Source organism: Ornithodoros turicata, chromosome 3 (genome assembly GCF_037126465.1).
Source record: "Ornithodoros turicata isolate Travis chromosome 3, ASM3712646v1, whole genome shotgun sequence".
In the NCBI taxonomy this organism is placed as follows: Eukaryota; Metazoa; Arthropoda; class Arachnida; order Ixodida; family Argasidae; genus Ornithodoros; species Ornithodoros turicata.
The window spans coordinates 31388347-31416152 of record NC_088203.1 but is presented as its reverse complement, the minus strand read 5'-3'; the positions used below and the strand labels follow the sequence as shown (position 1 = coordinate 31416152).

Below are 27806 nucleotides of genomic sequence, written 5' to 3'. Positions count from 1 at the left end.
GTTTTAATTTCATCGCACCAATCCAGCAAGAAAGTACTGTACGTATGGCATCACGACAAACAAGTCCGTCTGTGTCATGCGCTTCAAGAGAGGAGAAAGCCTATTTGAACAGACAGTCACCTACAGGAACCAGGAGCATATCAATTTCTCAGCTGCCTATTAATATTAAATATCATGTATGCGGAATAAACGGGTTTACATTTCGAAACATTGATTTTTTTTCTGTGAATGAATATGCCCACCAGAAGCGGAACCGGTTAAAACCGGTATGAACCGTTATTGTTTTGCTCCGGAGCAGAACCGGTACCGGACCCTTTATGATAGAACCGGAACGAAAACCGGAACGAAAAACGTTTCGGTTCGACACCCTGGTGCCTGGAGTCCTGTCACTCACATGGAAAATATCTCTCTGTTCGGATCGGATCATTTCTTGAACGCGATCGACGTCAATAACACCTTTCCTTTGCAAACTTCACTTCTCACTCAGTTGCAGGATTAGATTCCCGCACTCCCAAAAACCGCTCAGCCTTCCTCCTCTCCCTGACAAACAGAGGAATCGTGTCCTTTCAAGTATCCCGCTTTCGGTGGTTCTGGGCGCTCGGATGAAAAGAGCTTTTGGGGGATATGGGTCACTGCCACTCGCGTGCCCAGATCAACCGAAAGCCCAGAACCTACGAACATTTTTTCGGATGAAATGAGCTTTTGGTTGATTTGGAACGTCGGTGGCAATGGGCATTTGAAGGATATGAGCCCTCACCGTGAAGCCCGCCTTTGGGTCGCTCAGTGAATGCGGATTATTCTTCTACAAGGAGAAAAGAGGGGTCAAAACGCCGAAAATGGTGGGTGGTTTACGTGGAACCGGCGCTTTCTTCGTTTCAGTATCTCTTCAGCTTCTAGACCAGAGTTGTACATAACGCGTTACTAGTAATTGAGTTACTAGTAATCAATTTTCAGTAATTTTTTGACGTAATCAATTAATGTTGTGAGCCAGTAATTTTCCAAGTAATCTGATTACAATTTTCGGTAGTCAATTGCTGAGTAAGCGATTACTTTTTTAACCTTCTGTCAACAATGGCAACTCTTTCAGCAAGCCCGGTTCTTTTGTTCCACCACGAGTTTGACTGAAGCAATGACGCAGAGGTCACTGTGACGCTCGTCTCTAGTCCACAAGTGTTCCATGCACACCACAGTAATATGATTATCCCTTATACCGCGACATACTGGAGCAGCAGTAAATTAGCTGACTGTATTAATAAATTGTGGGGGCTGAACATAACAATAGTAATAAAATGAAGCGGATGTTTCGATGTTGTTTTAAGAGGCCATACCAGTCGGGGAGCAACTCCGATTCACGATGTTCCCGATTCTAGATGGCGCCACGGTCGCCGTCCTTATCACCCCGTTCGCCTCCGACTCCGAAATAATTCCCATTGTGCATGGTTGATGTAGCTAGTTTAAGGCGGCCCGCACCCTCTGCGCTGTTTGTCGAGAGGTAAAGTGTCGGACTTTGACACAAAAGGTCCGCAGTTCGATTCGAGACATTTACGTCTTTTTGTTATTTTTATCAGTACTTTGTTATTTTTATTTTGTTGTTATATATTTATGCTACAATTATTGTTTCCACGAGTCACTGCGTCTGTGCTGACTGATTATGGAATGTTTAGTTGCTCTTCGTATAGTTTTACTAGTGCATGCTTAAAGTATGCCGACGTACAAGTGTGATCAGATAGTACGGATGGCAATATGGGCAGTACACACACAGATGGTATTATAAACGAATGTTGCCAGCAGTGAGTCTGAGCACAAGGCGATTGCCAATTAAGAAACCAGGAAATGGCCAAGGAAGGGTAACTTCATATGCTATCAAAGCTCGCCCGAGATGTCGGTATCTCGGAGACTCTCAACTGGATGTACCAGCGGCTGTAAATTAGGCTATAAACACACAGTGCTTACAATACCAGTCAGGAAAATCTAGTGCTCGAAACAGTATTCCCTTTTCTTTTTCTTTTTTGCTGCACTCGCTTACATGCAATTTGCCTTGATAATAACTCTATTATTCATGCAAATATAACATTTTGGTATATATATTTCTGGTAAGTAAGCATTATCAAATATTTGGATTCATTTAGTGCAAAATACTTTTCAAAAGTTTCGTCGCAGAATAGACTTCTTATTATTACCCGGAAACTTCAGTAATACCCCTGTCACACGGGCATTTCGATCCTTCTCAAATCCGATCTGCATCGAACTTCCCGAGCACGCTCGAGTTTAGATATTTGAAAGACACCTTTCCCCCATGTTCTCCCTTCTTTTTCTTTCACATTACACCTGCTCAAAAAAATGATGTCAGTCGACAACCCCCAGTGACAGGGGACTCCCTTTCTTCTCGGATCGGTGTGCTAGTTCGCAAAACCGTACAAAGGAGGTGAAGGGCGATAAAGGCTTCGGGTCGACACACAGCAAACCAACCAGCTCGCTTGCTACCTAACTTTCCTTTCGCAACCGAGGAAGATAACGAAAGATCGAGTGGCGAGGCCTCGCAGCGGGAGTCGCGATATTCCCAACATACACTGTTTTCTTTCTGGATGCCAAGAGGAACGATTCGACAAAAATCAAAGGACACAGGGTAGACGTTTCTTACTCATGTTTTTACTGTTATCAATTACTTTTCTTCAAATAGCAGCTTAGGATTTCGGAATATCGAGTTATAATGTGATGAGGACGATGCGATGGACTGAGGACTCTCAAAAACAAGCCCAAGCTAACCTAACCCCTAAAAACTAAATTATGAACCCAGTTCTAACCTAGGTTCCCACCCAGGACGATTTCCCCGGGGACGATTTTTTCGTATCCCGGAAATTACAGGAGTGCCGTTGTGAACAGCTGAGGGAACGGATCATAGCCGATCAAGTGCTATCTCGTTATTTGTTTAAATTGGGAGACGGGACTTTTAAATTAACATTCATGATAATTTATAGTAAAACCATTGAACAAGAAACATAAATGTGGTTACAGCCGCTATACCGCTTGCATTGTGCCGATTACATCTGTTCTTTCTGTTCCTCTCTCACAAAGTTTGCTGAACGCAGATAACGCGGCAAGATGAGGAAGCGATTCTCCAACAACAAATAAATTTTGACTATGACACGAGGTGATTCGTCACTGGTGGTTTTCCAAGGTCCTGCTACCTTCTATGTATTTCCTGCAGATATGTTGGGAAAATGGTAGCCGCGTTCTTTTATAAAGGGGAGTACTACAGAATACTGAACGCAATGAGACATTACCTTCTGTATTCGTACCAATGAAATGAAACGCATATGCCCACTATCCTGAGGCTCTGACTTCACGCTCGCTGAACGTGGGTATCGTCGGATCGTCGGACGTAGTTTCCCACTCAACCAGGACAATGATGTTGTAGTTATTCTCTAATACTTTCTATGTTGAGGAACCGTATTTTCAGCAGAAGTGAGTTGTAAAGGCAATGAAACAAATGAATTAGTGGGTGTAGAGCATTTATAACCCATAAACATTGGCCCAGAAAAAAATATTAAGGACAACTGTAAAACCTGTGCCTGACCGACAGTGGAAAAATACAAGTATCCAGCGAACGATATCGCTAGCGAACTAATGCAGCGAACTCTATCCACTTTATGTTGCTCGTTGAATGGAATGTAGATTCAATTATTCATTAACACATGCAAAAAAGAAAAAAAAGAACCCTGTGTCTCCCAATTTTAACAAATCCGCAAAGCGAACGATAACACTCGGTCGGTTGTGATGTGCTTCATCGGCTGTCTAGATTTCAGTTCTTACTTGCACCTATATTTCAGGGGCTTTTAGTGCACAATTATTTGCACTTTACCCACAACCCACTTTCTTTTCATAGTAAACATGCTGTAGATTATCGTTTTTCATCTTCGCTGGCTAGTCTATTTGCAGCACCAAATGCTATGCATTCCAGTTATTTGATTTCTAATACAATAGCCACAAAACTTTTTCATAATCTACACCATCCCATTCAGTTGTCATTCACTGGAGTGCTCACCCTGTGTGTCTTTGGCCTTTCCATTTTCAGCCTTCTTATTTTCGGCCTTCTGACAGTTCGGCGTTATGATCTTTCGGGCTTTTGGCTTTCGGCATTCTGATAGTTCGGTGTTATGATTTTCGGCATTTTGATAGGCTCAATGGTTACACTCAATCAGCCTAAATAAACGCATTGCATTTAGCGATAGCTACTCAAAAAAAAAAAAAAACGAAGAAAGAAAGAAAAAGGAGAAGAAGGAAGCTCCTAAAAGACCTTGAACTCCGTCTTTATGTATAAATGAACAAGATGAAATGAAAGGAACTTGACGCGCGGTCTCGGAGCACAAATTCCGTCTCATAATGCGCTGATTATTACCCTGAAACTTCAGTACTATATTTTTAGACACTCCTTGGTTTTCAATGGGTACTTCGAGTCTACGACATTTCGGTGCAGGACATTTCGGTTAGGACATTTCGGTGCACGGACGTTTCGGTGCACGGACATTTTGGTGCACTGACATTTCGGTTCACGGACGTTTCCGTGCACGGACATTTCGGTGCAAAGCGCTACAGCGGCGGGGGATCACTGGAACATGGGTTCCGCGAAAAATAGTCCCGGGAATGGCTGTCACGATGGCGACATATCGTAATAAAACAAAAGGAACAGGGTGGCTTGGCATCAAAAGTAGTGTTGTCAGGAAATTTGGTTTACATAGAGATGAATGTGCTTTATCTATTTTTTGTGCACTATTATAGATTTAGGACATCTATCTGCATGTGTTCGTGGTCTCTCGTGGATTTTAAACTTTTGGGGCGTTTTCTTCTTTAATATTTTGCACCCCACCCTCACGTCGGTGCTGTTAATTCTTTTATTTATTTTTTCAAGGGTAGAATTGCTTTCTCATAGTAAGTATTATCTCGAAGAGGGCATCTTTACGGATATTATGCAATTTGAATTCCATTTGTTGAGGACGTGCCGGTTACATCTTTGGTGGAAGCATATGATTAGACTTTATTCCCCTTGTATTCCAAAGAGTTACCAAGTTACTATGTCCCGGTGTTCAGAAGGGAATATAGCAGTTCCTGTGTTCCCGTTTGGATAAAAGCTCTCCACCTTCCCGTGGCTCTTCAAGTTTCCATAAATGGAACAAAAGTCTTCAAGCATGAAATAAGCAGTTTTATCGCATTATGGCCACCCTATGAGTGATTGGTGATGAACTATGTTAAAAATAAACGAGCAAAAAATGTTGATTATTAAAATTAAATTTGTGACTATCGCATCTTACTTTAGCAATACTTTCCACAACCGCCTCTTCGACATACCTATGAAGCATAAGTGCATTACCTATGAAAGCACTGTTTTTACTGTTGAAAAGACGACCGGTTTATGGCTAGCGAGTCTAACAGCTTTTGGAGGGGCACCACGGTAATATTATATGCTTGTTTAGGCCTTGAAAATACGCGGCCATCACCAAGGAAAAATGTAGAAATTCAAGGGGAATAACGTTTAATCAAATGCTTCCACCGAAGATGTAACCGGCACGTCCTCAACAAATGAGATTCAAATTGCATAATATCCGTACCTTGAACATGCCCCCTTCGACATAATACTCACTACAAAATTAAAAAGCAATTCATCTGCTCTTGAAAAAAGAAATTTAAAAACTGAATTTCTGTACAGCTCCGACCAGAACATGGGGCGCAAAATATTAAAAAGAAAATGCCCCAAAAGTTAAAAAGCCACGACAGACCACGAACACATGCAGATGAGGTCTTAAATCTATAATAGTGCCAAAAAAATACATAACGCACGTTATTCTCTATGTAAACCAAAATTTTTGACAACACTACCTTCGATGCCAACCGCCCTCTTCCCTTTGTTTTATTACGGTATGTCGACATTGTGACAGCCATCCCCGGAACCATTTTTCCGGGACCCCTCAGCAACGTTTTGCACCAAAATGTCCGTTCACCGAAACGTCCATGCACCGAAATGTCCGTGCACCGAAACGTCAGTGCACCGAAATGTCCGTGCACCGAAATGTCCGCACCGAAATGTTCTGCACCGAAATGTCCGGATCCCGGTACTTCACATTACACCAGACCTTTCGTTCAGCGTATAGTTCAGCGGAGAATCCCCAGTGACCCCAAGCTTCTCCTTGTCGAGGCGGGCTAGTGCTGCCTCAAGGGAAAGACGAGGCTCTCTGTATCGAGGGCAGGCTTCTATAACATGCTCTGTGTCCTCCAATACCCCGCACTTGGAACAATTTGGTGTGGAAACCTTCCCAAGTTTAAAGAAGAGGCGGCCGGTATATGGCACATTGAGACGTAGCCGGTGAATGATGGAGGTAACGGCCCGGGGGAGCGGCATTAAAAACTGCAGGTCTGGATCCACTTTGTGCAGCAGTGAGTTAACTGGGACGCATCGACGCCAGTGTTCCCCGCTCAGTTTATCGTTTATCGTGCTCTTTGCATCCCCTCTTGTGAAGTAGACGGGGTGCGTGCGAACGCCACGCGCTAGATGGGCACGCCTGGCAGCTGCATCCGCAGCCTCATTTCCGGAGACCCCGCAATGGCCAGGGACCCACTGCAACTGGATGTCATGTCCCCGTGATACGGCGGACGTGCACACTTCAAGGACGTCATGCACCGTTGGAGACAGACATCCCGATCCTGTAGAGTAGAGAAGGACTTTGGAGTCGGTGTAGATGGACCACTGAGCTGGGGATGGAGAGGATGCAATGAAAACAAGCGCCATACAAATCGAGTGCAGTTCCGCTGCCGCCGCCGACGTGCGGTGTGAGAGTCTTGCACATCCTTCAGCTGACAACTGCGGGATCACATAGGCGCAAGCAGAGCCGGAACGTGTCGTTGATGCGTCGGTGAAAACCTGAATCTTCCCTCTATCGCTGTCAAGTACGGCCAAGGTGAGCTGCCGTACAACAACCGTCGACGCAGCTTTCTTCGAGGACACTCCAGGTACCTCGACACGGACAGGGGGTGTGGGCAGGGCCCATAGTGGGTCAGGGTGCTTCTGCAGAGATTTGTGCTTCGGGATGATGCTTCGGTGGGCAAGAACGGCTCGGCTGTACCCAGACGCTGGACGACGAATCAAAGCTCGCACTAAAGGGTGTCGATGGTGGCGAGTTGCCAGCCTCAGATAGTGGCTAAGAGACTGATCGAGCCCCATGATGGGTACAGGTGGCTCCTTGGCTTCCGCGAAGGCTACAGCAGTTGATGTGGACTTGTGGACGCCGAGGCACGTCTTGATGCTCTTAGCAAGAATGGTCTCCAGCAGTTGCTCAGATGTGCGGCAGAGATGATGCAGTACTGGAAGGTGGTAAGTCAATACCTGACGTACAAGGGACCGGTGAAGACCGAAAAGAGCCCTAGAAGTTATCTCCTTATCTTCGTCAGAAGGCCTCCCTTTGTTCGCGGTTCAAAGACAGACGGGTAAAAGTTTTGGGTCATCCAACGCGCAACCGGCAAGGAGTGTCGAAAGATGGAAAATCCAGGGAACCGGTATCGAAAAATTGGGCGTATCTCAAAATAAAGTGGTCGACGTCCCCGCTGAAAAATAAACTACTGTAAATAAATGTTATCTGGCTATTTGTGTGCGGAAACTGCCAAAGCCCACTTAGACTAACGTGAACGTGAAAATACAAACACCGAACTTTTACCAACCTAATATTCAACTAACTAACGTCCCTCGCGTATGCCTCGCTAAGCCTAAGCCTACAGAAATGTGGATTTCGTTCGCTGAAATGACTTGGACAGACATCGGAATTTGTTGAGCTTGTGTGGTAAAAAGTGATGTCGGACTTTTAACCACGGCATATCATCGTACGAAGCAATCGAGCATTGTCGTTGGTTTTCCTTGTTACGCGGACGTGAGTTTGGGTTCCGGAAGAGACATTTGCTCATTGCGTGGGCGGAAATAGTTGCGCAGCGGTCGCTTGATCGACTTTTCTTATTGGTTCTCGTGGAGCGTTGATGAAAAAAAAAAAGAAAATAATAAAGGTAAACATAAAAATAAATCGATCTATAAAAGAAAGAAAGAAAGAGAAGAACAAAGAAAGCTGCAGTTCTAAATGCCGTCATCCTAAGGAACATTTATCTGTGTGTAATCCGCTTGCTCACTGGTTCAACATTGCGTTGAAATAGCGTTGAAACAACAGCTACGTTGCTAGACCCTACACAACATAGTGAAGTGACAAAGGCACCTGTTCAGTTCCCGCGAGTCTGTGGCCTTCTGGGTGAACCGTGATCAATTTCTTGTTTACTTTCCTGTTGTGTTTGTTACATTTTTGTTTTCTTATTTTGACTTGTTTCTTCTTTTCTTTTCTCTTTTTTCTTAGCGGGGAATAGCAATCCGCCGTAGCGCAGGCTAACCTTTGAGAGAAGGGAGTCACTGAAAGGTTAGCCAGCTGTAGGACTAGAACCCACATTTTCTGGGTTATCGGTCCAGGGCTTTTGTGTGTTTGTCCCTTATTCAGAGGCTAACATATTTCCGCCCTTTTTCTTTGTTAGCGGACTGAGTTCGCGCAGAATCAAAAGACGTAATCAACATGCATAAAAAGCATAATCGAAATTTTGTACCGTATTGTGCATAGTTACACATTCCCAAGTGAGAAGACTAATTTCTAATTCAGAAGTGTGGATCGTATAAGATGGGATCGTCAGTGGGGGTGCGGACGGTTCCTCATTGGAAACACCCCATCTCATCGTCATCATTTGTTGTTGTTGGAGTTGGAGTTGGACGGACTAAAAATAATACGGAGAGGTTGAACTTGTCACCTGACAAGTTCTGCTCCTCCGAGAAAAAGCTACGAAAACAACAACAAGGAAGGAAAGATGTGCACTGTTCACGGGCTCATGAGACTCATGACAACTTGAGATGAAGCCTACGAGAGCCTTGAATGTGGCGTCTCTCTGGTTGGCGTCCCACGTCCCCAAGACCTTCTCTATATGGAGAAAGCTCTGTTGTCCAGACGAGTTAGTGCGGCCCGCAATGTGTTGCGTTGGGACTGATGTCTTCTGCACTCCATAAAAATATGTTCAGTATTTTCTTCCATCCCACACACTGGGCAATCCGCCTTGCCCACCATATGCAGGAAATGCCGGCCTTACGGGACGTTCAGGCGTGCACGATGTAGAAATGTTTCGATACTTCTGGCAGTCGAGGGAGGGATGCTGAATTTTAGTCCCGGGTCTATTCTTCTGAGAAGAGATGACCCACCATCCCCTTGTAGCCATTTGCGTTTGCACATGTCGTCTGTCATGGACCTTAGTAGAGGTTTGATGTCCGACCCTGTATACATCACGACGTATTTGGTGGAAGCCAGGTGCTCAATTCCAGCTAGCACGTCTGCAGTTTCGTTACCGCGGATGCCAATGTGCCCTGGGATCCATTGGAAGATAACGTCATGTCCCAGGTCCGTACATCTCCTGTATTCCGTTAGAATCTCCTTCGCCGTTGATTTATTGTTGTTGTTGTTGTTGTCCCCATTGGACAATTCAACGCTAAGATGCAACAAACAGTAAAAGGATATACAGTAATAAAATAATAATGAACAGCAAGCTTAGGCGTATCAAGCACTGGAAAATGCTTATTATGATTTCTCACAAGTGATACATCACATTACTGCGCTTCATACAATGGAGATACTGAGGCTAGATTCCGAACATCTTGGATCCAGGCACACTGAACTTGGACCAGCCTAATAATAAACTAACCACCGTGCTGCTGTTCAGTCGTCTCCGCCCTAATAAGCCTAACGACCGCTAAACTGTGGCTTTCGTTCGCTAAACCGACTTGGACAGATATAGAAAATTCGTTAATTTTAGTTTTCAATAATGATGTGATTTTAAATCTTCCCCGTCTCGTGTCTTGGAAGATCCTGGTGACGCAGGCACGAGCGTACCGAAAGGGGGACAAGGTCACTTTGTAAAATTGCGCACGCATGATTTTTTTCTCACAGCCATCATAATATGAACCTATGAACACCCGCACAGCCCGCAGCGTCCGTCTCCAGGGAAGGAGGTGACGTGGTTGCACGCTTTTCCCCCCTGCTCTTTGCTGCCCCCTCCACCTCCTTGGGAAATAATCCTCTAGGAGCGCCCCATGGACGCAGGTCCTGACAAAGACGCTTTAGGTGTGCCTTCAAGTGGACGACCTCTCGCCTCACCCTCTTCACTGGTGGATTTCTAGATTTATTTTGAGCAACTTACACAGCTAAAAAAGAAGTTCAGGTAACATAAAAAAAATCAAGCTCCATAAACACGAAATAAAGTCACAATATAAGTGTGGTGAAACAGGCGGTGAGCAATTGTCCGGCCACAGCAGTTTTTGGTGAGCAATTGTCCGCTTTGCACGGAAATGCCGTGCACCGAAACGTCCGTGCACCGAAATGTCCGTACACCGAAATGTCCTAGATCCGTTGTTTATCGTGAGTAATTACGAAAATGAACTTTGAAACACACACACAGAGAGAGAGAGAGAGGGGGGGGGGAGAATGTGGTGGTGGAATATACGGGGTGTCCCATAAAACGTGTCATTGAATTATAATTAAAAAAACTACGCCACCTAGAATCATGCGGTCTACGGCATTTGTTCTTGCTAGGTTTTTGCCACCTCCTGATGTGAATGTCTTGTAACGTAAGTTTAATTATCTAAATTTTTGCGAACTGAAGTCGGAAATTTGCCAAGTAAGGGTCACTGTTTTACCCCACCAATGTGAAGAGCGTGTCTAATTTACTCAAATTAATGATAACTGACAGGGACATTCAGGGGATATCCCATCAGAACAAATAGCCGAACATCATGCTCTACGGAACTAGCGCGCGACAAATTTTTCAGCGCAATCCTTGTCAGTCCGACAAAAGGAGGTTGGAAACTCAGCCCACACCTTCAATATGGTGGGCTAGAAATACGGGTGTGCCAATCGGTAAGTTTTTCAGGAACCCAAAAATGAAGGATGCTCCAAGGACGCTGAAGTCCGCGATAGGGCCGCGCTCTGGCGGATTTTCCTAAGTCACGTGATGTTCCGCTACAGTTTGCCCAAGAGCGCTGGTGTGCGAATGTCAGTGCTTGGGATGCGATACGGACAAACAAGGACACGAGTCACTCGTTATCAGTTGTTTTGTTGCAGGTATCACCGCGGCTGGCCTTCACTGCTTTTTTATTTGTTTGCTTTTGAACTGAGGCAGCCCGACGAAACAAGGAACTCTATACAGCAATCTATTCTATCGAGCATTAACACAGTACCATATGGCGACAGTGGCATGTCTTGCGACTTATGACTTATGGCACGACGGACAGGTTTCATACGAAACGCCGCAAAACTGTGACAAAGATTCTCAGCAGGTGAAGATAGGCGAATCGGCGATACTTTCGAGTCGCTCGTATAGTATCACAAACTGACGAACAAAATCTGTTGTGGCCCTTAGTACACTGCGAAACCACAACAGGAACCATTCTGCTGTCTACTGATCTCACTCTAATGACAATAAATGTCCGACAAACTGTCCATACATCTGTCGTGCGACAGAAACATGAAACTATATCGTCGTTCTTCACAATAATGAAATTCCCCATGAACCAGCCAAGTGCTGAGCATACTTATTTTCGAGCACAGGGAGCAGGGAACAATAGAAATTCGAAATAGGAAACCATTCGAAAAACCATGCTGCAAATAACTGTGTGTCCCGGGGGACACGAAATAACGAAAGCTGATTACTGTCTTTACGAGCAGTATTGCAGCTTAACAAGAAACATTTACGTGATGTCCTCTTGTATACTTTTTTTTTTCGTTGCTCAATCGACTATCTAGACATAAAACCGATGGCGCATAAGCTCTCGAAGAAAGCAGAAAGAGCAGTGTTAGAAATATTTTCACCAGTGGAAAATTATTCCACGAGAACCCCTTCATTTTACGTCTGCCGAAGCAAGAAGTAGACGAGATAGCGTTTTTTTTTTTTTTTTTCCTTAATTATTTTCTTGTTCACCGAACTTGGGAATCAAAGCATGAACACGCTCACGCGTTTTACTGATAAGGTGTCGAACGAACATCCACAGCATGGCATGTGTTATCCACTGATCTCTATCTATAAAGGCTGGATCGCGTATGGGAGAGGGGCTCGTGGGAGAGAGGTACGCATTCGGTCCGCCATGTTGGTGGGCCCTAAAACGGCTTGTGTGCCCATTGGAAACAATGGGAGGCAACAGAGATTGTGAGTATTTATTGCGCTACAGGCGTTGGTCATTGTTTGTCGTCACGCGATTTTGTAAGGTGCCAGTATACTGATGTATCCTAACGGTGTTTCGCTGGTGCCCTGCTTTTCGATTCTTAATAACGTTATGTTTTGCATTCCGAAACTAGACTGTCACTGCAGTGCAGCGCTGGAAATCGTACTACAGCACGTTTCCCAGCCAATATTTCAATAAGAAACGATGTGAGGTTAACAACAACCATGTATATAATATCCTGTGCTGCGTTCTGGACAAAAATTTTCCGTCACGAACGGTCCGGGAAAAGATATACTCGCATGACAGAAAGATATCGTTCTGTAGACTCTCAGCCGTTGTTTTAGCCGTGTATGCGTTTAGTATGATTTATATCAAGCATCGCCGCAGAAAGAGTATTTTAGTGAACGACATGGGTGTTATGCCTCGCACATATGGACACACCGCCAAGCAGCTCAAATAATTACTTCACGCAGTTCGTTCGCGCTCGTTAGAACAGTTAGTCAGGTGGTGATGTAAGCTTAATGAATTAACTTACTTAGGAAGTGGTGACACCTGCTTTAGACGCAGGACTTATCTCTTTTTGAAGTACAGCCCTTCTATGTTTGTTTGTTGCTTCCTTCATTTGTTCTGCATATTTGCAGGCGCGGTTGTGCCAAACTGAATGTCCATCCAGCACTGACTTTGTCATGCTTGTTATGTGGAGCACGTTACAAAAAAATGCAGCTCCACATCTGAAACACCAATCAGTATCATCGTCATCTAAAAGGGGCACCGTTGTGAGACCAGACACGCTTTCTGGAGACCTTCTATGGCACTTTCCGCAGTTTGCACAATTTTCTTCAGCATCGAAGTCTCTCATAGGAACCACTTTCATTAATGACTCCCATCTTACCCTTTGATGTGCAGGGGCCCTCTTGCACTACACACGTATGGTCTGCAAATTGCAACAGAACGATTTGGAGCTTGAAACAGTTGTGCTTCTGTCATTTTGGACCTCGTGTATCCTGTCTGTGAAGCGTAAACAAAAAGTCTAACACGATATGCTTTTGTAAAGAAGATCACTGATGATGAGTAAAGAGAGTATACATTTTTCAAGTTCAACATTTATTTCTTGCACTTATGCATTTCAGGATACAATGAACGTGCAGGGAGGTCGCAAAAGACTACATTTATTGTTTTGTGACCTTCCTACAATGACAATATATATTTTAGGGATGACAATGGACAGGTACACTCTCTAAATTTGGAGCACTCAATTTTAGGTTGGAATGAGCAAAGAATAGCAACTTCCCTCCTGATATTTTCTTATATATGCTGAATTTTAAATTTAATGTGATCAACGGTAGATGTAAACAACATCAGTACCAGAGAAATGCATCCTCAATAAATAAATTTCTTCTTATAGCATATATGTGCATGCCTATTAACTGAAACGATTATCACAGTTGCCTGACATGTTTTAATTTCTGAGAGTGTACTGTAGAGGCTGCTTAGATCTACAACAGTTCACACAAGGTATTATATACTGTGAATGCCTTTAAAAATCCCATGTGACACATATGCTTTTACTTTCTGGAGGTGCTGTGGTAGTCAAAGTTTGTTGGCATTACGCAGGTTCTGCACCCATTTCTTGAGTATGTTGAGGCAGCTGTGAAGTAACCTGTATTGATGATTATTCCAATTTTTATGGTGCATCGACAACAAAGGCAATAATACATCAGAACATTGGTTTGGGTGCAACCAGTTAAAAATGAATGTTGTTTAATAAATGCATTGGACAAATGTTAAAACATCAGTTTAAAACATGGCTTACAATCCCTGTATCTTCTAAAAATTGAAAAGATTAAAACCTATTCTAAAAAGAATATGGGGAACTCTTCTAAAAGAATTATAATTATTATATTGCTGGGTGAAGGAGCCTAAGGTGTGTTTCTGATGTCAACATGTATGAAAATGTGCAAATTTGAGAGAGGCTAACCACAGTGCGTGCACTGAGGTGGTTCCTTCCTGTAAAGTAGAAACCAGTGGATGAGGAACTTGGTACTTATCTGTACACCCAGTCGTATCACACTGCACAGATTATTCACTGGGTAGTCCACATGACGAAACCTGTATTGACGAGACACCACTTTTGCCTTAAAAACTGCTACAAATAGCACGGCACGCTACAAATTATTATTATCGTAACAAGCTGACGATACAGGTGAGACACAAGGCGTTATCCAAGTCGCGCCACACCACCGTCACGTAGCATTCTGTGTCAAAAATCAAACCAAGGCACAAAACAATACCAATACATGAAAAAAGGTGACAATCTTGGTCTAATTACGACGTAATACCGAACTTGTGCGCGAAGGTAATTCAAAGAAATGAATGTGCACTCGCTTCCGTAGAGAACACCGTGTACCATGCTAGCAATGCATGCAAAAACGCGCTCGAGTGCTCGCACATATATTGATGACAACACTACCAGTGTACTATAACATGTTCTTTCAAGCACATTATGCACTCAAACTGTATTTGCCACCGGGTAACATGCAAGTGTGCTCGATTGAACCTCCGAAGAGCGATCAAACAACCTGCATCCAGTGCTCGTTTTGAACAAAAAAACACTTCATAATGGTCAACTAAATATACAGAATGGACGCCTATTTATTCCTTGACAAAGAATTACTCACCTGTAGAAATTTAGGCCCTGTATCCTTGCCAGTACGGTTGGTACGACCGTAATTGCAAGAAGTTGCCATGATCGCTGCGGCGACTGTTGTGGGTACAGTAAGATGGCGGCCGGTTTCCTCACGCTCGCGCTCCCCATCCGCGATCCAGCCTTTTACAATCGAGATCAGTGGTGTTATCACACCGAGACGTTGAGGTGTGTGCCATTAGGCACACCCGTCTGCCGTTGTCACGTGACGACTTCGACGTACTGTCTTCTAATTGACAACCATAAATGCAAGCAGAAGGAAGAGTTGCCGCTGAAGAAAGCTTCGACATCAAAAATGTCTTATTGCTTACACGGAGACACAGACGGAGACTTAGTTTTCCTTTGTAGTTCGTGGCGAATCCGCATGGTTCGCTGCGAGCGACGACTCGATCTATCCTTCATTTGAGGGACCCCACCCTCTTCCCCATGCATTGGATAGGCGGATTGGCACACCCGTATTTCTAGCCCACCATACCTTCAACGCAAAAGAGATAACACAGGTATGGTTTATCGCGTCCGACTTTCGCTGGGATCGCACTTTCCCTCTCCCAATTTCAGGAACTGTCACTTTTTCTACTACGTATCACTCTGTGGGCTGGTTTTGGAACGTCCTTTCGTCGGACAGACAGCGATTGCGCTCAAAAAGTCGTCGCGCGTTATGGTTCGGTGCTACGAAAAGCATGATGTTCGGCTATTTTTTCTGATTGGATATCTCGCGAATATGACTGTCAATTATCACGAACGTGAGTGAACTCGGCACGCTCTTCATATTGGTGGAGTAAAAAAGTGACATTTACTTGGGAAATTTCCGAGTTCAGTTCGCAAATATTTACATTATTAAACTTACTATACATGACATTCACACCAGTAGTTGGCTAAAAAAATAAGAACAAATGCCGTGGACCGCATGATTCTAGGCGGCGTAGTTTTTTTTTTTATTATAATTCAATGACACGTTTTCTGTGGCACCTTGTATGTGCGTTCAACATTGTAATACACGCACGTAAACTAACAGATTGCAGCGCTAGATCTGGCATGCTGATTACTATATGCTGTTCTGCTATCTATGACTTAATGTGAAAAAAAATTGTGGCATTGTTCGTGTGCTCATGATTATGTGTAAATTGATGAGTCTCTACGGCCTATTATAACCTGCGAACCCTCACTGCCGGGGTAGCAAAGTGCGACTTTGAGAAAAATTCCCTTGAGAGAGATGTCAGCCCAGGACGCAGAATCTCCACGGGACAGCATGAAAACGGACATGTATCGTCACGGAAGCTAGCAACGACAGTGTAACAAGAACTCAAAATTTAACTTTCATTCCGCAGTCAGCTAGGAACATTTTGTCCGGGAACCTTTCATCCGGGGACGATGGTTCCTCATTGCCCCAGATGGAACAAAATCTCCGGCGGACATCCGCGGGAGATCCGTCTACGACAAACGGGACGTCCGTGGGAGTAAGACATTTCTCCGACGGAGGTCCAGCGGACGTCCAAGTGGCCACGATTTGGGCGTCCCACGTACGTCCCCGTTTTACTGACGCGGACGTTGTCAGGACCAATATAGTATATTGTGTACAGGTGGTAGGGGTGAGACAGAGATGTCATTCTGAATGCTGGTTGGCATACAGCCTGTCAGACAGCAAGCTATAGCAACAAATATGCTCTCTATAGTTGGGTTATAATGGTCGATATCATATGACGTCAATACCATCAACTTACAACTATAACGACCAGATTTTATGCCAACAATAGTTTGCTCCCTTCACAATAGATTATGCTGTATGCCACCAGTGTTCAGAATGATATTGCCCAGTCTCCCATCGGGCCAGCAAAGCACCTTTAACGATGTCACCCTGGATGTCGGTTGGCGAAACAACTTGTAAGACGGTGAAGAAGCAGTGCTTCAACTCCGTTCTCGAAGCATGACAAAATAACTGCTCATGTCAAATTATTTAATTCTTGCTCTCTGTAAGAAGTCTTAAAAACACCAGGCCTTTTTAAAAAATGAGTAGAAGGTGGCAAGAACATATGCATTCATCTCAAAGGGATATATAAATACCTCACTTTAATGGCTCCCCTTTACTGGGAGACATCACGGCTGACATATAGAACGCAGAAAAAAAAATAACGAATTCTTTTGGAAAGTATCCAAGTACATATTGCAACAACATGACTATACCTAATGCACTTTCCATGAAACAAAATTATGCAGTAAAAGGTATGGCTAGAACATGCATCCCAAAGGACGCATAGGTAACATATGACCATCAAAAAAGAAAAAAAGAGGAGATACAAGACTGACCATGAATAGGGTGATATAACTGCAAAAACAGCAAAATAAATGCCACACATCAACAGGTCCTTTCCTGAGACATATCACAGCTCACATATAGCATGCAGAAGAAAAGTTAATGATTTCTTTTGCAAAGTAACCGAGTAAATATTGCAACACCATGACTATAATGTGCTTTCCTTGAAACAAACAGTATGTAGTAAAAACTAAAACATGCATACCAAAAAAGGCATACGTAACATATGCCCACGAAAAAGATACAAGACTGACCACGAACAGGCGGTATAAACTGCAAAAAAGAACAAATGCCACACATCAACAGACCCTGTTGCTGGGACATATCACAGCTCACATATAGTACACCTAAGAAAAGTTAATGAATTCTTTTGCGAAGTAACCGAGTAAATATTGCAACAGCATGACTATAACTAATGTGCTTTCCCTGAAACAAAAAGTACTCAGTAAAAACTGAAACACGCATACAAAAAAAAAAGAAAACGCAACGTATGTCCATCAAAGAAGATACAAGACTGACCACGAACAGCTGGTATAAGCTGCGAAAACAGTAAAATGCCACACATCAACAGGCCCTTTTCCTGGGATGTAATGCTAGAAACCATGCATTCATCTCGAATAAAGCACATACATGTAGTAAAATATGAACGTTAAAAATACGTGACTGCCTACAAAGAAGGCGGTATGAACTGCAAAAACGGTAACATAAATGCAACACTTTCATACACCTCTGGAGGTATCACATCTCACAAGTGAGAAAAAGAGAAACAAAAAAATCATGAAACTATTTTGTGGTTTCACAGTACTAATGGGAAAGCATTTGGTAAGAAGTACAGGTCCCGACAAAAGTTTACAGAACACATGAGCAATGTATTTTCTCAGAGGTATGACACCCTAGTGGCAAGCAGAAGTGGGCTTGTTCAGAGGGGTGGAGGAGTGCGCTGGCAGCAACACATTCAAACCACCTTTCGAGAACGTTCAAGACAGAGAAACTGCTGTGGTGTGTCGCTACCAGTGCACTCATTCATCCCTCTGAATGAGTAAATGAGCCTACTTCTGCTCACCGGTAGGGTGTCGCTCTGAGGAGAAAATACAGTGCGTGCATGTTCTGTAAACTTTTGTCAGAGCCTCTACCTATTGCAAAACCACACGATTACATCCAATGCACTCTCCCTAAAACAAAAAGCACGAAGTAAAACAGAGATGCACATTAACAATGAAAAGTAGGACAGCAAGTAGGAATGTTCGTTGCAATAAGACGTTGAGTCTCACGTACTTATACGTTGGCATGGCACTTGAACTGGTGTGGAACAAACACAGGTGATAAAAATACTTGGCTTCACAGCACTCGGAGAAGAAACTGTTGTTTTGTGTGGTTAGATGTGGTTTCCGCACAGAATTGTGATACTTGCAAGCAGTGTCACTGGGCTCAACACAATCCTTACCCTGACACACTTCCCCCAAATAGGTTGTCGTGATCGACTGAGAACGATGGTGAGAGACGACGGCGTCCCTCCGCAGTGTCATTGCTGCACAGTGTCTGACCTGCATAGGAAAGTAATGTTTCCCAGGCGAAAATCTGGACTAGTCCCAGAATGGTTCCAGTTGAATCTGGACTGGTTCCAGTTGGATGTTTGATGGTCCCGGAATGGATCCAGTTGAATGTGGATGGTCCCAGCTGGATTCCCAAGTGGGGTGGCTGGTTCCACTTTGGTGACATCAGTGGTACCACTCTGGTCTCAGATGGTTCCAGAAGTTCCAGCTGGAGCCTCACAGGTACCATTTTGTTCCCAGAGTGGTCGCTTAGACTCCAAGTTGGGCAGCTTCCCAGCTTCCCCCTTTGAGATTTCATCTTGTCCACACTTGCCAAGTTTTGTTTGATCTATTACTGTCATCTATTTTAGCACAGGCATGGTCTCTTTTTATTGCTGTTTATCCAGGTGCGCGCGTCTGCGAATGCTGTAACTCCAATTCGTGCACATTCTCATCTGAGGTGAATATCATAACATATTAAGTACCAGAGAAATGTAAAAAAATACATCTCAACAACAACAAAAATTAAGCTAAATACTAGAAGAAAGACAATGACGAAAAAAGAAAATGTGATTGCAGAGGCTGATGCAATGTGAAGACGCCACGGCAATTCTTCAAACGGCGAGAGCCGAGAGGGAGAGGGAGAGGAGAGAGCGAGAGGCGAGCGACGGAGCGAGAGGGCGAGAGTGGCAGTTGGAAGTTAGAACTTCGACGCGTCGCGCGTCGCTAAGAAGTTCGTTTTGTCTTCAGTAACCGTCGCAAGGATGGTGATGGCGTATCTCCTGTGCAGTATTTACGTGTGTCTCAGTGCGCTTTGTAAGACAATGCGATGACAATGGTTCCTGTGCAACACATTGTCGATTTCCCGGAAGAGTTTTGACGCCAAGAAGACGTAAACGGCGTAGAGGCAAGAACGCACTGTGAAACGCCAATCGGACTGCACGTCGCGAATGTTTGCAGGTATGAGTGATGACCGTGATGTTTTGATTACTATTAATTAGATGTTGGCATTTCAGAAACTTCGGAGGAACTTGAAGAGAAACAGGATGAGAAGATTCCGAACATACGGTGAAGAGGAATGGGGTGTATGTCGCGACCTGCATGGAAAACAGGAGTGTCGTGTCATCTTCTCTAAGAAAATACAAGATGTGAGGTGGCCAACGAACGAAAGCTCCCTGTGGTCCGTGAGTGCATCGCACAGTCAGGCATATGCTTTGTTTAGACACAGTGAGTGATCAGACTTATACTACGTGGTATGTAAATGTAGAGATGTTTTGATTATTTCTTTCTGCTCAGTGTATGCTTTTAGCAGAATAAACGGTAATTTACTTGAGCAATATGCGCATTTCTACGCATTATTTTCGGTCATGCATTCAGTGGTCCCAGCTGCTAAGTGGCCGGATCCCGGACCACTTAACAGAGGGGACCACTGGATCAATTCCACTGGTTCCACTTCAGGTGGGACCATCGTGAAGCTGGTTCCACTTTCAACTGGTCCCAGTCACTAAATGGTCCCACACTCAAAGTGGGACCTGTCCAATAAACCACTTTGAAGTGGTCCCACTCCAGATTTTTGCCTGGGTTAGCACCACGTGGAAAAAGGAGAACACTTCTTGAAGCAGTGATTTTGTTCTGAAACAAGGAGCTCCTTGGAGCTACTCGTTCATACCAGCAGATTAATTCCGAGAGCAATAGTATGCTCTTCTCTGAACTCGTCCCATTTCAAAGGAACCCGGATTCCTATGCAAATGACTATTACTTAGACAGAGAAAGCACGTACGTTTCCTCTTCTTATCGAGGCGCTCCTTCGCGTGGCGCAGCCATGACTTGACAGCCTGCTCTGCTTCATAGTCAGTTGCACCACCAAGGGACTTGTTCTCTCTCAAAGACTCTGAAAAGGGCAGTATAAATGAGAACAGTGACACTCAAATGCTGTTTGTCCTACTGTTTCAGGGCATCCTTGTTAATTCCGTAACCTTAGATAATTTCTCCGTCAAGTTTCAAAATATACTTCCACAGTTTTTGCATTGCCAGAAGGCAGAGGATTTTCATGCTTGCATCTGTCGTGGCTAGCTGACACTAAGATATGAAGCTGAAGTGTGTGCGTTACACAAGTGACATAATTCAAGTAATTGTTCAGTTAAAAATCTTGCACAATACGATCTGCTCGTAATGGGAAAAGTGTATCGCCATTCATATTCAGTTAGCCTAGTAAGTCACACCACTCATGACAAACCAGTGTAGGCCCACGTTAAGCTGCATTTTTTAGGTCGTGACTTTCTTACCACGAAGGATAGCCCAACACCACAGTTCTCGGAACTTTAGTTTCCCCTTCTTCCCTTCCCAACTGTACTCAACAGCTACTTCGTCGAAAAATAGCATGTTGAGGATTCTTGTGGCTGAGTCCTTTGCATTACGTCCCCCGTAGTTCTTCCACTTGTTTTTCTGAAACAACATCAAAAACAAATATCAGCCGATTATCTTCACTTGTGACTTTCACTGTTCTTAGGCATTACCACCTTACAAAAGGCTCCATATATAGTTGCTACTCCATAAGCCTCAATATAACCTCCTGTAATAGTAGGCAAGATTTTGCAAACAAAGGTCACTGTTGGCTTTAACAAATACGTGACAACAGTATACATTTGTCACATGTGGACATATATGAAAGTTGACAGCCGTGGTACAACATAGAATGGAGACTTAAGGCAGCGGCTGACATTGTTCTGTCAATGCTGTTTATCATGTCTAATATTCAGCAAAGTAACTGATGTTACTAAGCGTATTGCAACGGGCTAGTTGGTACAGGTCCATGATGGGGAGAGCAAGCAAGACAAACACCGACACAAACGGTCTGCCTTGTAGTCACACCATACATACATGGTCAGAGTCATAGGCTAAAAAGGTATCGGAGGGCTACAATAACGATGTTTTCAGTGGTTACCACAATTTGTCAATGCTGGTTAAGGAAATAACTGGCCTCGTACCAGATCTATGCTGGACAGGATGTTGCATAAACAATTGACACTGTGACCAATGTACGTCCCTCAAGAGCCATATTGGTGCTATTAAAACGCCACGTGGATGAGCGTGGGCGAGAAGTACTATTCAATTGCACGACATTGTAGGCTGAAACAGACACATGGGGACAGGGAATTTTGGAGGCCTTGAAGATTTTCAACGCCGGTAAGTTTTGTGTAAGCCACCCATCAGTTGGGCCACTGATCTCGATTGTAAAAGGCTGGATCGCGGATAGGGAGCGCGAGCGTGAAGAAACCGGCCGCCATCTTACTGTACCCACAACAGTCGCCGCAGCGATCATGTCAACTTCTTGCAATTACGGTTGTACCAACCGTACTGGCAAGGATACAGGGCCTAAATTTATACAGGTGAGTCACTCTTCATCAAGGAATAAATAGGCGTCCATTCTGTATATTTAGTTGACCATTATGAAGTGCTTTTTGCCCAAAGCGAGCACTGGATGCAGGTTGCTTGATCGCTCTTCCGACGTTCAATCGAGCACACTTGCATTTTACCCGGAGGCAAATACATTTTGAGTGCATAATATGCTTGAGAGAACGTGTTACACTACACTGGTAGTGTTGTCATCAATATATGTGCGAACACTCGAGAGCTTTTCTGCATGCATTGCTAGCATGGTACACGGTGCTCTCTACGGAAGCAGGTGCACATTCATTTCTTTGAATTACCTTCGCGCACAAGTTCGGTATTACGTCATAATGAGACCAAGATTGTCACAATTTTTCATGTATTGGTATTGTTTTGTGCCTTGGTTTGATTTGTGACAAAGAATCCTACGTAACGGCGTGTAGCACGACTTGAATAACGCCTTTGTGTCTGAGCTGTATCGTCAGCTTGTTACGATAGTAATAATTTGTAGCGTGTCGCGCTATTTGTAGCAGTTTTTAAGGCAAAAGTGGTCTCTCAATACAGGTTTCGTCATGAGGGCTACCCAGTGAATAATCTGTGCAGTGTGATACGGCTGGGTGTACAGGTAAATATCACGTTCCTCATCCACTGGTCTCTACTTTACAGGAAGGAACAACCTCAGTGCACGCACTGTGGTGAGCCTCTCTCAGTTTTGCATATTTTCTTACATGCCCACATCAGAAACACACCTTACACTTTAGGCTCCTTCACCCAGCAATATAATAATTAGAGATTATAATTCTTTTTAGAAGAGTTCCCCATATTCTTTTTAGAATAGTTTTTAATCTTTTTAATTTTTAGAAGATACAGGGATTGTAAACCATGTTTTAAACTGATGTTTTAACATTTGTCCAATGCATTTATTAAACAACATATTCATTTTTAACTGGTTGCACCCAAACCAATGTTCTGATGTATTATTTCCTTTGTTGTTGATGCACCATAAAAATTGGAATAATCATCATCAATGCAGGTTACTTCACGGCTGCATCGACATACTCAAGAAATGGGTGCAGAACCTGCATAATGCCCTCAAACTTTGACTACCACAGCACCTCCAGAAAGTAAAGGCATATGTGTCACATGGGATTTTTAAAGGCATTCACAGTATATAATACCTTGTATGAACTGTTGTAGCGCCTCTACAGTACACTCTCAGAAATTAAAACTTGTCAGGGAACTGTGATAATTGTTTCAGTTAATAGCATGCACATATATGCTATAAGAAGAAAATTATTTATTGAAAATGCACTTCTCTGGCTACTCATGTTGTTTACATCTACTGTTGATCACATTCATTTATCACATATTATATTCTTATATATTATTATTATATTATCACATATTCGATCACATTAAATTTAAAATTTAGCATACATGAGAAAATATCAGGAGGGAAGTTGCTATTCATTGCTCATTCCAACCTAAAATTGAGTGCTACAAATTTAGAGAGCGTACCTGACCATTGTCATTCCTAAAATGTATATTGCCATTGTAGCAAGGTCACAAAACAATAAATGTAGTCTTTTGCGACCTCCCTGCACGTTCGTTGTATCCTGAAACACATAAGTGCAAGAAATAAATCTTGAACTTGAATAAACTTGATGTTGTATAAACTTGACATAAAATATTGAATAATTTCAATTCAATTTCAATTTTATTAGTAGTATTTGCAATACACAGTACACAGTGGGGGCCCCCGTAGCATAGCTAGAGGTGGGGCCTCCCGGAAACAATCTGAATATCATATATGTGGTGAAAACATCAGAACAAGGTATCCAATATAACGATGTACTGTCACAGTATGGGACAAAGCACAATACGCACAAAAGTAAAAGAACAAACAAATTAAATAAATATAAGAAATAAAAACAACTGAGATTGAGCAAAAATGTGACGTTTATGAAGGTGAACAGTGTAGGCGAAAAAGCCCATGGGTGAAAGACAAATAGTTGAAAAAGCGTGCATGAAAAGAATGTGTATGAATATGCGTAACTAATTCATGAAATGGTTCCTTAAAATGATCCGAAAACGATGGAACGAATGTACTGACTTTAGGTTATCGGGCAAGGCGTTCCATAGTTTGGCAGCAACGAAGGTGAATGTTTGCTTCCCATAGTTGGTTGTTGTGCGTGGCAGGAGAAAATTACCGGAGCGAGGTAATCTAGATGGAACGACTACTGCAAGACACTGATTGTTGAAGACACCTGACAAATGCATGAGCTGACAAAGCTGTTGACAAATGCAACAGCTGCATGAGTGGCAAAATACGCAGTGATATGAAGAGGTGGCGACTGCTGCATACTGTGGGAGTGAATGTAATGATGCGAATTGCTCTTCTTTGTAAGCTGTTTAGGGACGAGAGATATATGTGGATCCCCATGATATGATGCAGTAAGAGAGGTGGGGATGTATGAAAGCGTAATATAATGACACAAGTGTATGGAGTGGAAAAACATATTTGACCTTGGATAACGCATGAAGGCCGTAAGCCGCACGCCGACATATGTTTGAGATGTGTGCTGTGAACTTGAAATGGGTATCTAACGTTACTCCCAGGAACGTTACCTTGCCAGTAGGTAAAAGAGAGCTACCATTTAGTGCAGCGGTAGTTTCCTCTGAGGGCTATGGAAGAGAATGAATTCAGTTTTTTTATTATTAATAGTTAGCTTGTTGGTGCGGAATATAATGAATGATATAAAATATTGAATAAACTAGAACTCGTATATTCTCTTTACTCATCATCAGTGATCTTATTACAAAAGCATATCGTGTTAGACTTTTTTGTTTGCGTTTCACAGACTGGGTACACGAGGGCCAAAATGACAAAATCACAACTGTTTCAAGCTCCAAATAGTCCTGTTGCGTTTTGAAGACCATACATGGAGCTGCATTGTTTGGAACGTGCTCCACATAACAAGCATGACAAAGTCAGCACTGGATAGCAGGACTCCGTCCCCAAGCAGCTTTTCTCGCGCTGCAGTTGTATTCAACAAAAGCATATGTGAGTGCTGGAGAAGGACAGTTTGGCACAACCGCGCCTGCAAATAATCAGAACAAATAAAGGAAGAAGCAAACAAACATAGAGGGGCTGTACTTCAAAAAGAGATAAGTCATGTGTCTCGAGGAGGTGTTACCACTTTCTAATTAACTAAATTGATTAAGCTTACATCACTACCTGATTAACTGTCCTAACGGATCTAACTGCGTGAAGTAATTATTTGGGCTGCTTCGGTGTGTCCATATTTGCGAGGCAAAGCACCGCTGTCGTTTACTAAAAGACTCTTTCTAAGGCGATGCTTGACGTAAATCATACTAAACGCATTCACGGCTAAAACAACGGCTGTGATTCTACAGAACGATCTCTTTCTGCCATGCAAGTATATCCTTTCCCGGACCGTTCTTTATGGAACAATTTTTGTCCAGAACGCAGTACGGGATATTATATACATTGTTGTTGTTAACCTCAAGTCGTTTCTTATTGAAATATTGGCTGGGAAACGTGCTGTAGTACAATCCCCAGCGCTGCACTGCAGTGACGGTCTAGTTTCGGAATGCAAAACATAACGTAATTAAGAATCGAACGGCAGGACACCTGTGAAACACTGTTAGGATACATCAGTATACTGGCACCTTACAAAATTGTGTGATGACAAACAACGATCAATGCTAGCAGCGCAATAAATACTCACAATCTCTGTTGCCTCCCATTGTTTTCTATGGGCATACACAGCACTTTAGGGCCCACCAACATGGCGGCCCGAAGGCACGCCTCTCCCCCACGAGCCCCTCTCCCATGCGCGATCCAGCCTTTATACATAGAGATCAGTGAGTTGGGCTGTCCAAGCAGAACCGACTGGGGGACTGTTGAGTGCCCTCTCCCTCTTGCTGCAATTGTGCCTCTGAGTGGAGTTGGGCCTCTGTGTGGTTGTGTTTGTCTTGCTTGCTCTCTCCGTCATGGTAACTGATGCTACACTGTTGTTTATGACAACCGAAAGGCTTGACTTGACATGACACAGTACCAATGCTACCCGCTTTGTGCGCGATTCTCCAAGTGAGCTGTCGAATTCAACGAACTGCTCCAGGGTAGGAAACGGCATTTCCACAATTTCATCTTCGGGTTGTGACAGCGTGCTATCTTCTTTCCTGACATATCCACTCAGGACGTCCAGCTTTTCCATCATGTTTTCCAGCAGCAACTCAATTCTCCTCAGCAGCCTTATGCTCTCCTTCTCAGCATCTGCAAAAAAAGAAGGCCATGAGAAACCAAGTGTTCATTGCAACAAACAGATTCACGGATGGTCTGAGTCCTGGGCTATCTGCTTACTTTTCCAAAATCCCAACAGAGACTCAATTAATTGACATGTTTAACTAGCTTGCATAAACTTGGTTGCATCCTATTATACATGCATTAAAAGAGTGTGCCACTTCTTCCCCTGAGTACTGAAGCTAACCCTACAAATGCCCTGCCCACGTGCTAGTACCAGTGGGGCCATCTTTCTGTGTTGAGGTTGAGGCAGTAGCACGCAGCTCATCAGGGCTCTCTACTGTTGACGTTCTCTGGCTCAGTGATGGTGCTGCAAGCAATGTGAGTGAACTTGTGTGAACACAGAATGTGCAGTATAGCTACAGGAAACACACACAGAAAAGTAGAATAGCTAGATATTGAAGCGAACGTGCCTGGCAGTAACCACAATTGCACTGGATTACAAAAGTACCTTACACTGTAAAGGTGAAGCTGCAATAGCATAGTAACAAACCTGTCTCTTTCATACGAAGTAGACTGCGTCGAGGCGCTGGTGGTGTCGGGAATGGTGGAAGTCGTGGGTATGCTTCCTCTGTGTCACTTTCACTGTCGGAAAAAACTGGACGTCTGATGCGCCTTCGCTTGGCATCTGGCTCTGATCCTGAACATAGGTCTGACGTCATTGCAGCCGTTGGAAGCTTCAGCCTGGCCTCTCCATATGATGCTTTAAATGAATCACAGCAAGGTAGTTAACATGATCAAAAGAGTGTCTACATAATTACTACAACCAAAGAGGATTGCGCATGGGCACCTGGACGCTATGAGTGCTTCAACACCTGAAAGGTAGCAGCAATGCTATCGGTGTGTGTGAAAACTTACCAAACCATCCTATCGGGGTGCACCGGTAGTGCTGCCAGCTCGCTGCTGGGCGCACACATTTCTTTATGAGGCTAGGAATCCGTGCACTTTTTTCTGGAGGCCACATGCACCTGTTTCCCACAACCCAACTACTGGGTACGACTGAAACTTCATCATGCTCATCAGGAAACTTTACAATAACAAATGGAGAGTCTCCTGCAAAAAGAGAAAATGAAATAGTAATACCTACAGGCATCAAGCACCCTATTTCACAAGCACAAGTAACTCTCAGCTAGCTAATTATGGGGTGCAAAATAGAAGGGACCGAATCTGCACGTATCACTTGGTATGCTCTGACCACCGCTCACCTTCAGAAGGATGAATGCTACTGTCCCGAATTCGAAGGCACTAACAAAATAACTACTTCCACAAGA

General features: G+C 43.6%; 1 protein-coding gene and 1 long non-coding RNA gene across 2 annotated transcripts; one reads left to right on the top strand and one right to left on the bottom strand.

Annotated features, from left to right (window-relative positions):
• Nucleotides 1–6112: 6112 nt before the first annotated feature.
• On the bottom strand, nt 6113–9344 carry LOC135389261 (uncharacterized). Its single transcript, XM_064619326.1, has 2 exons — nt 9263–9344; nt 6113–7353 (listed from the first exon to the last, which is right to left on the bottom strand). The coding sequence occupies exons 1-2, from the start codon at nt 9342–9344 to the stop codon at nt 6113–6115; spliced, it is 1323 nt and encodes a 440-aa protein (XP_064475396.1).
• Nucleotides 9345–19636: 10292 nt separating this feature from the next.
• LOC135390152 (uncharacterized) lies at nt 19637–20151 on the top strand. The gene is made up of 2 exons (XR_010421734.1): nt 19637–19778; nt 19835–20151. It is a non-coding gene; the product is annotated as an uncharacterized LOC135390152 (long non-coding RNA).
• Nucleotides 20152–27806: the final 7655 nt, after the last annotated feature.

Excerpts from the sequence above, each read along its gene's own strand:
- LOC135389261 (XM_064619326.1), bottom strand. The coding sequence starts at position 9,344 with ATGTATACAGGGTCGGACATCAAACCTCTACTAAGGTCCATGACAGAC. Across the intron at positions 7,354-9,262 it reads CAAATGGCTACAAGGGGATG|TACTGCATCATCTCTGCCGC; the intron begins GTGGGTCATCTC and ends ACCACCTTCCAG.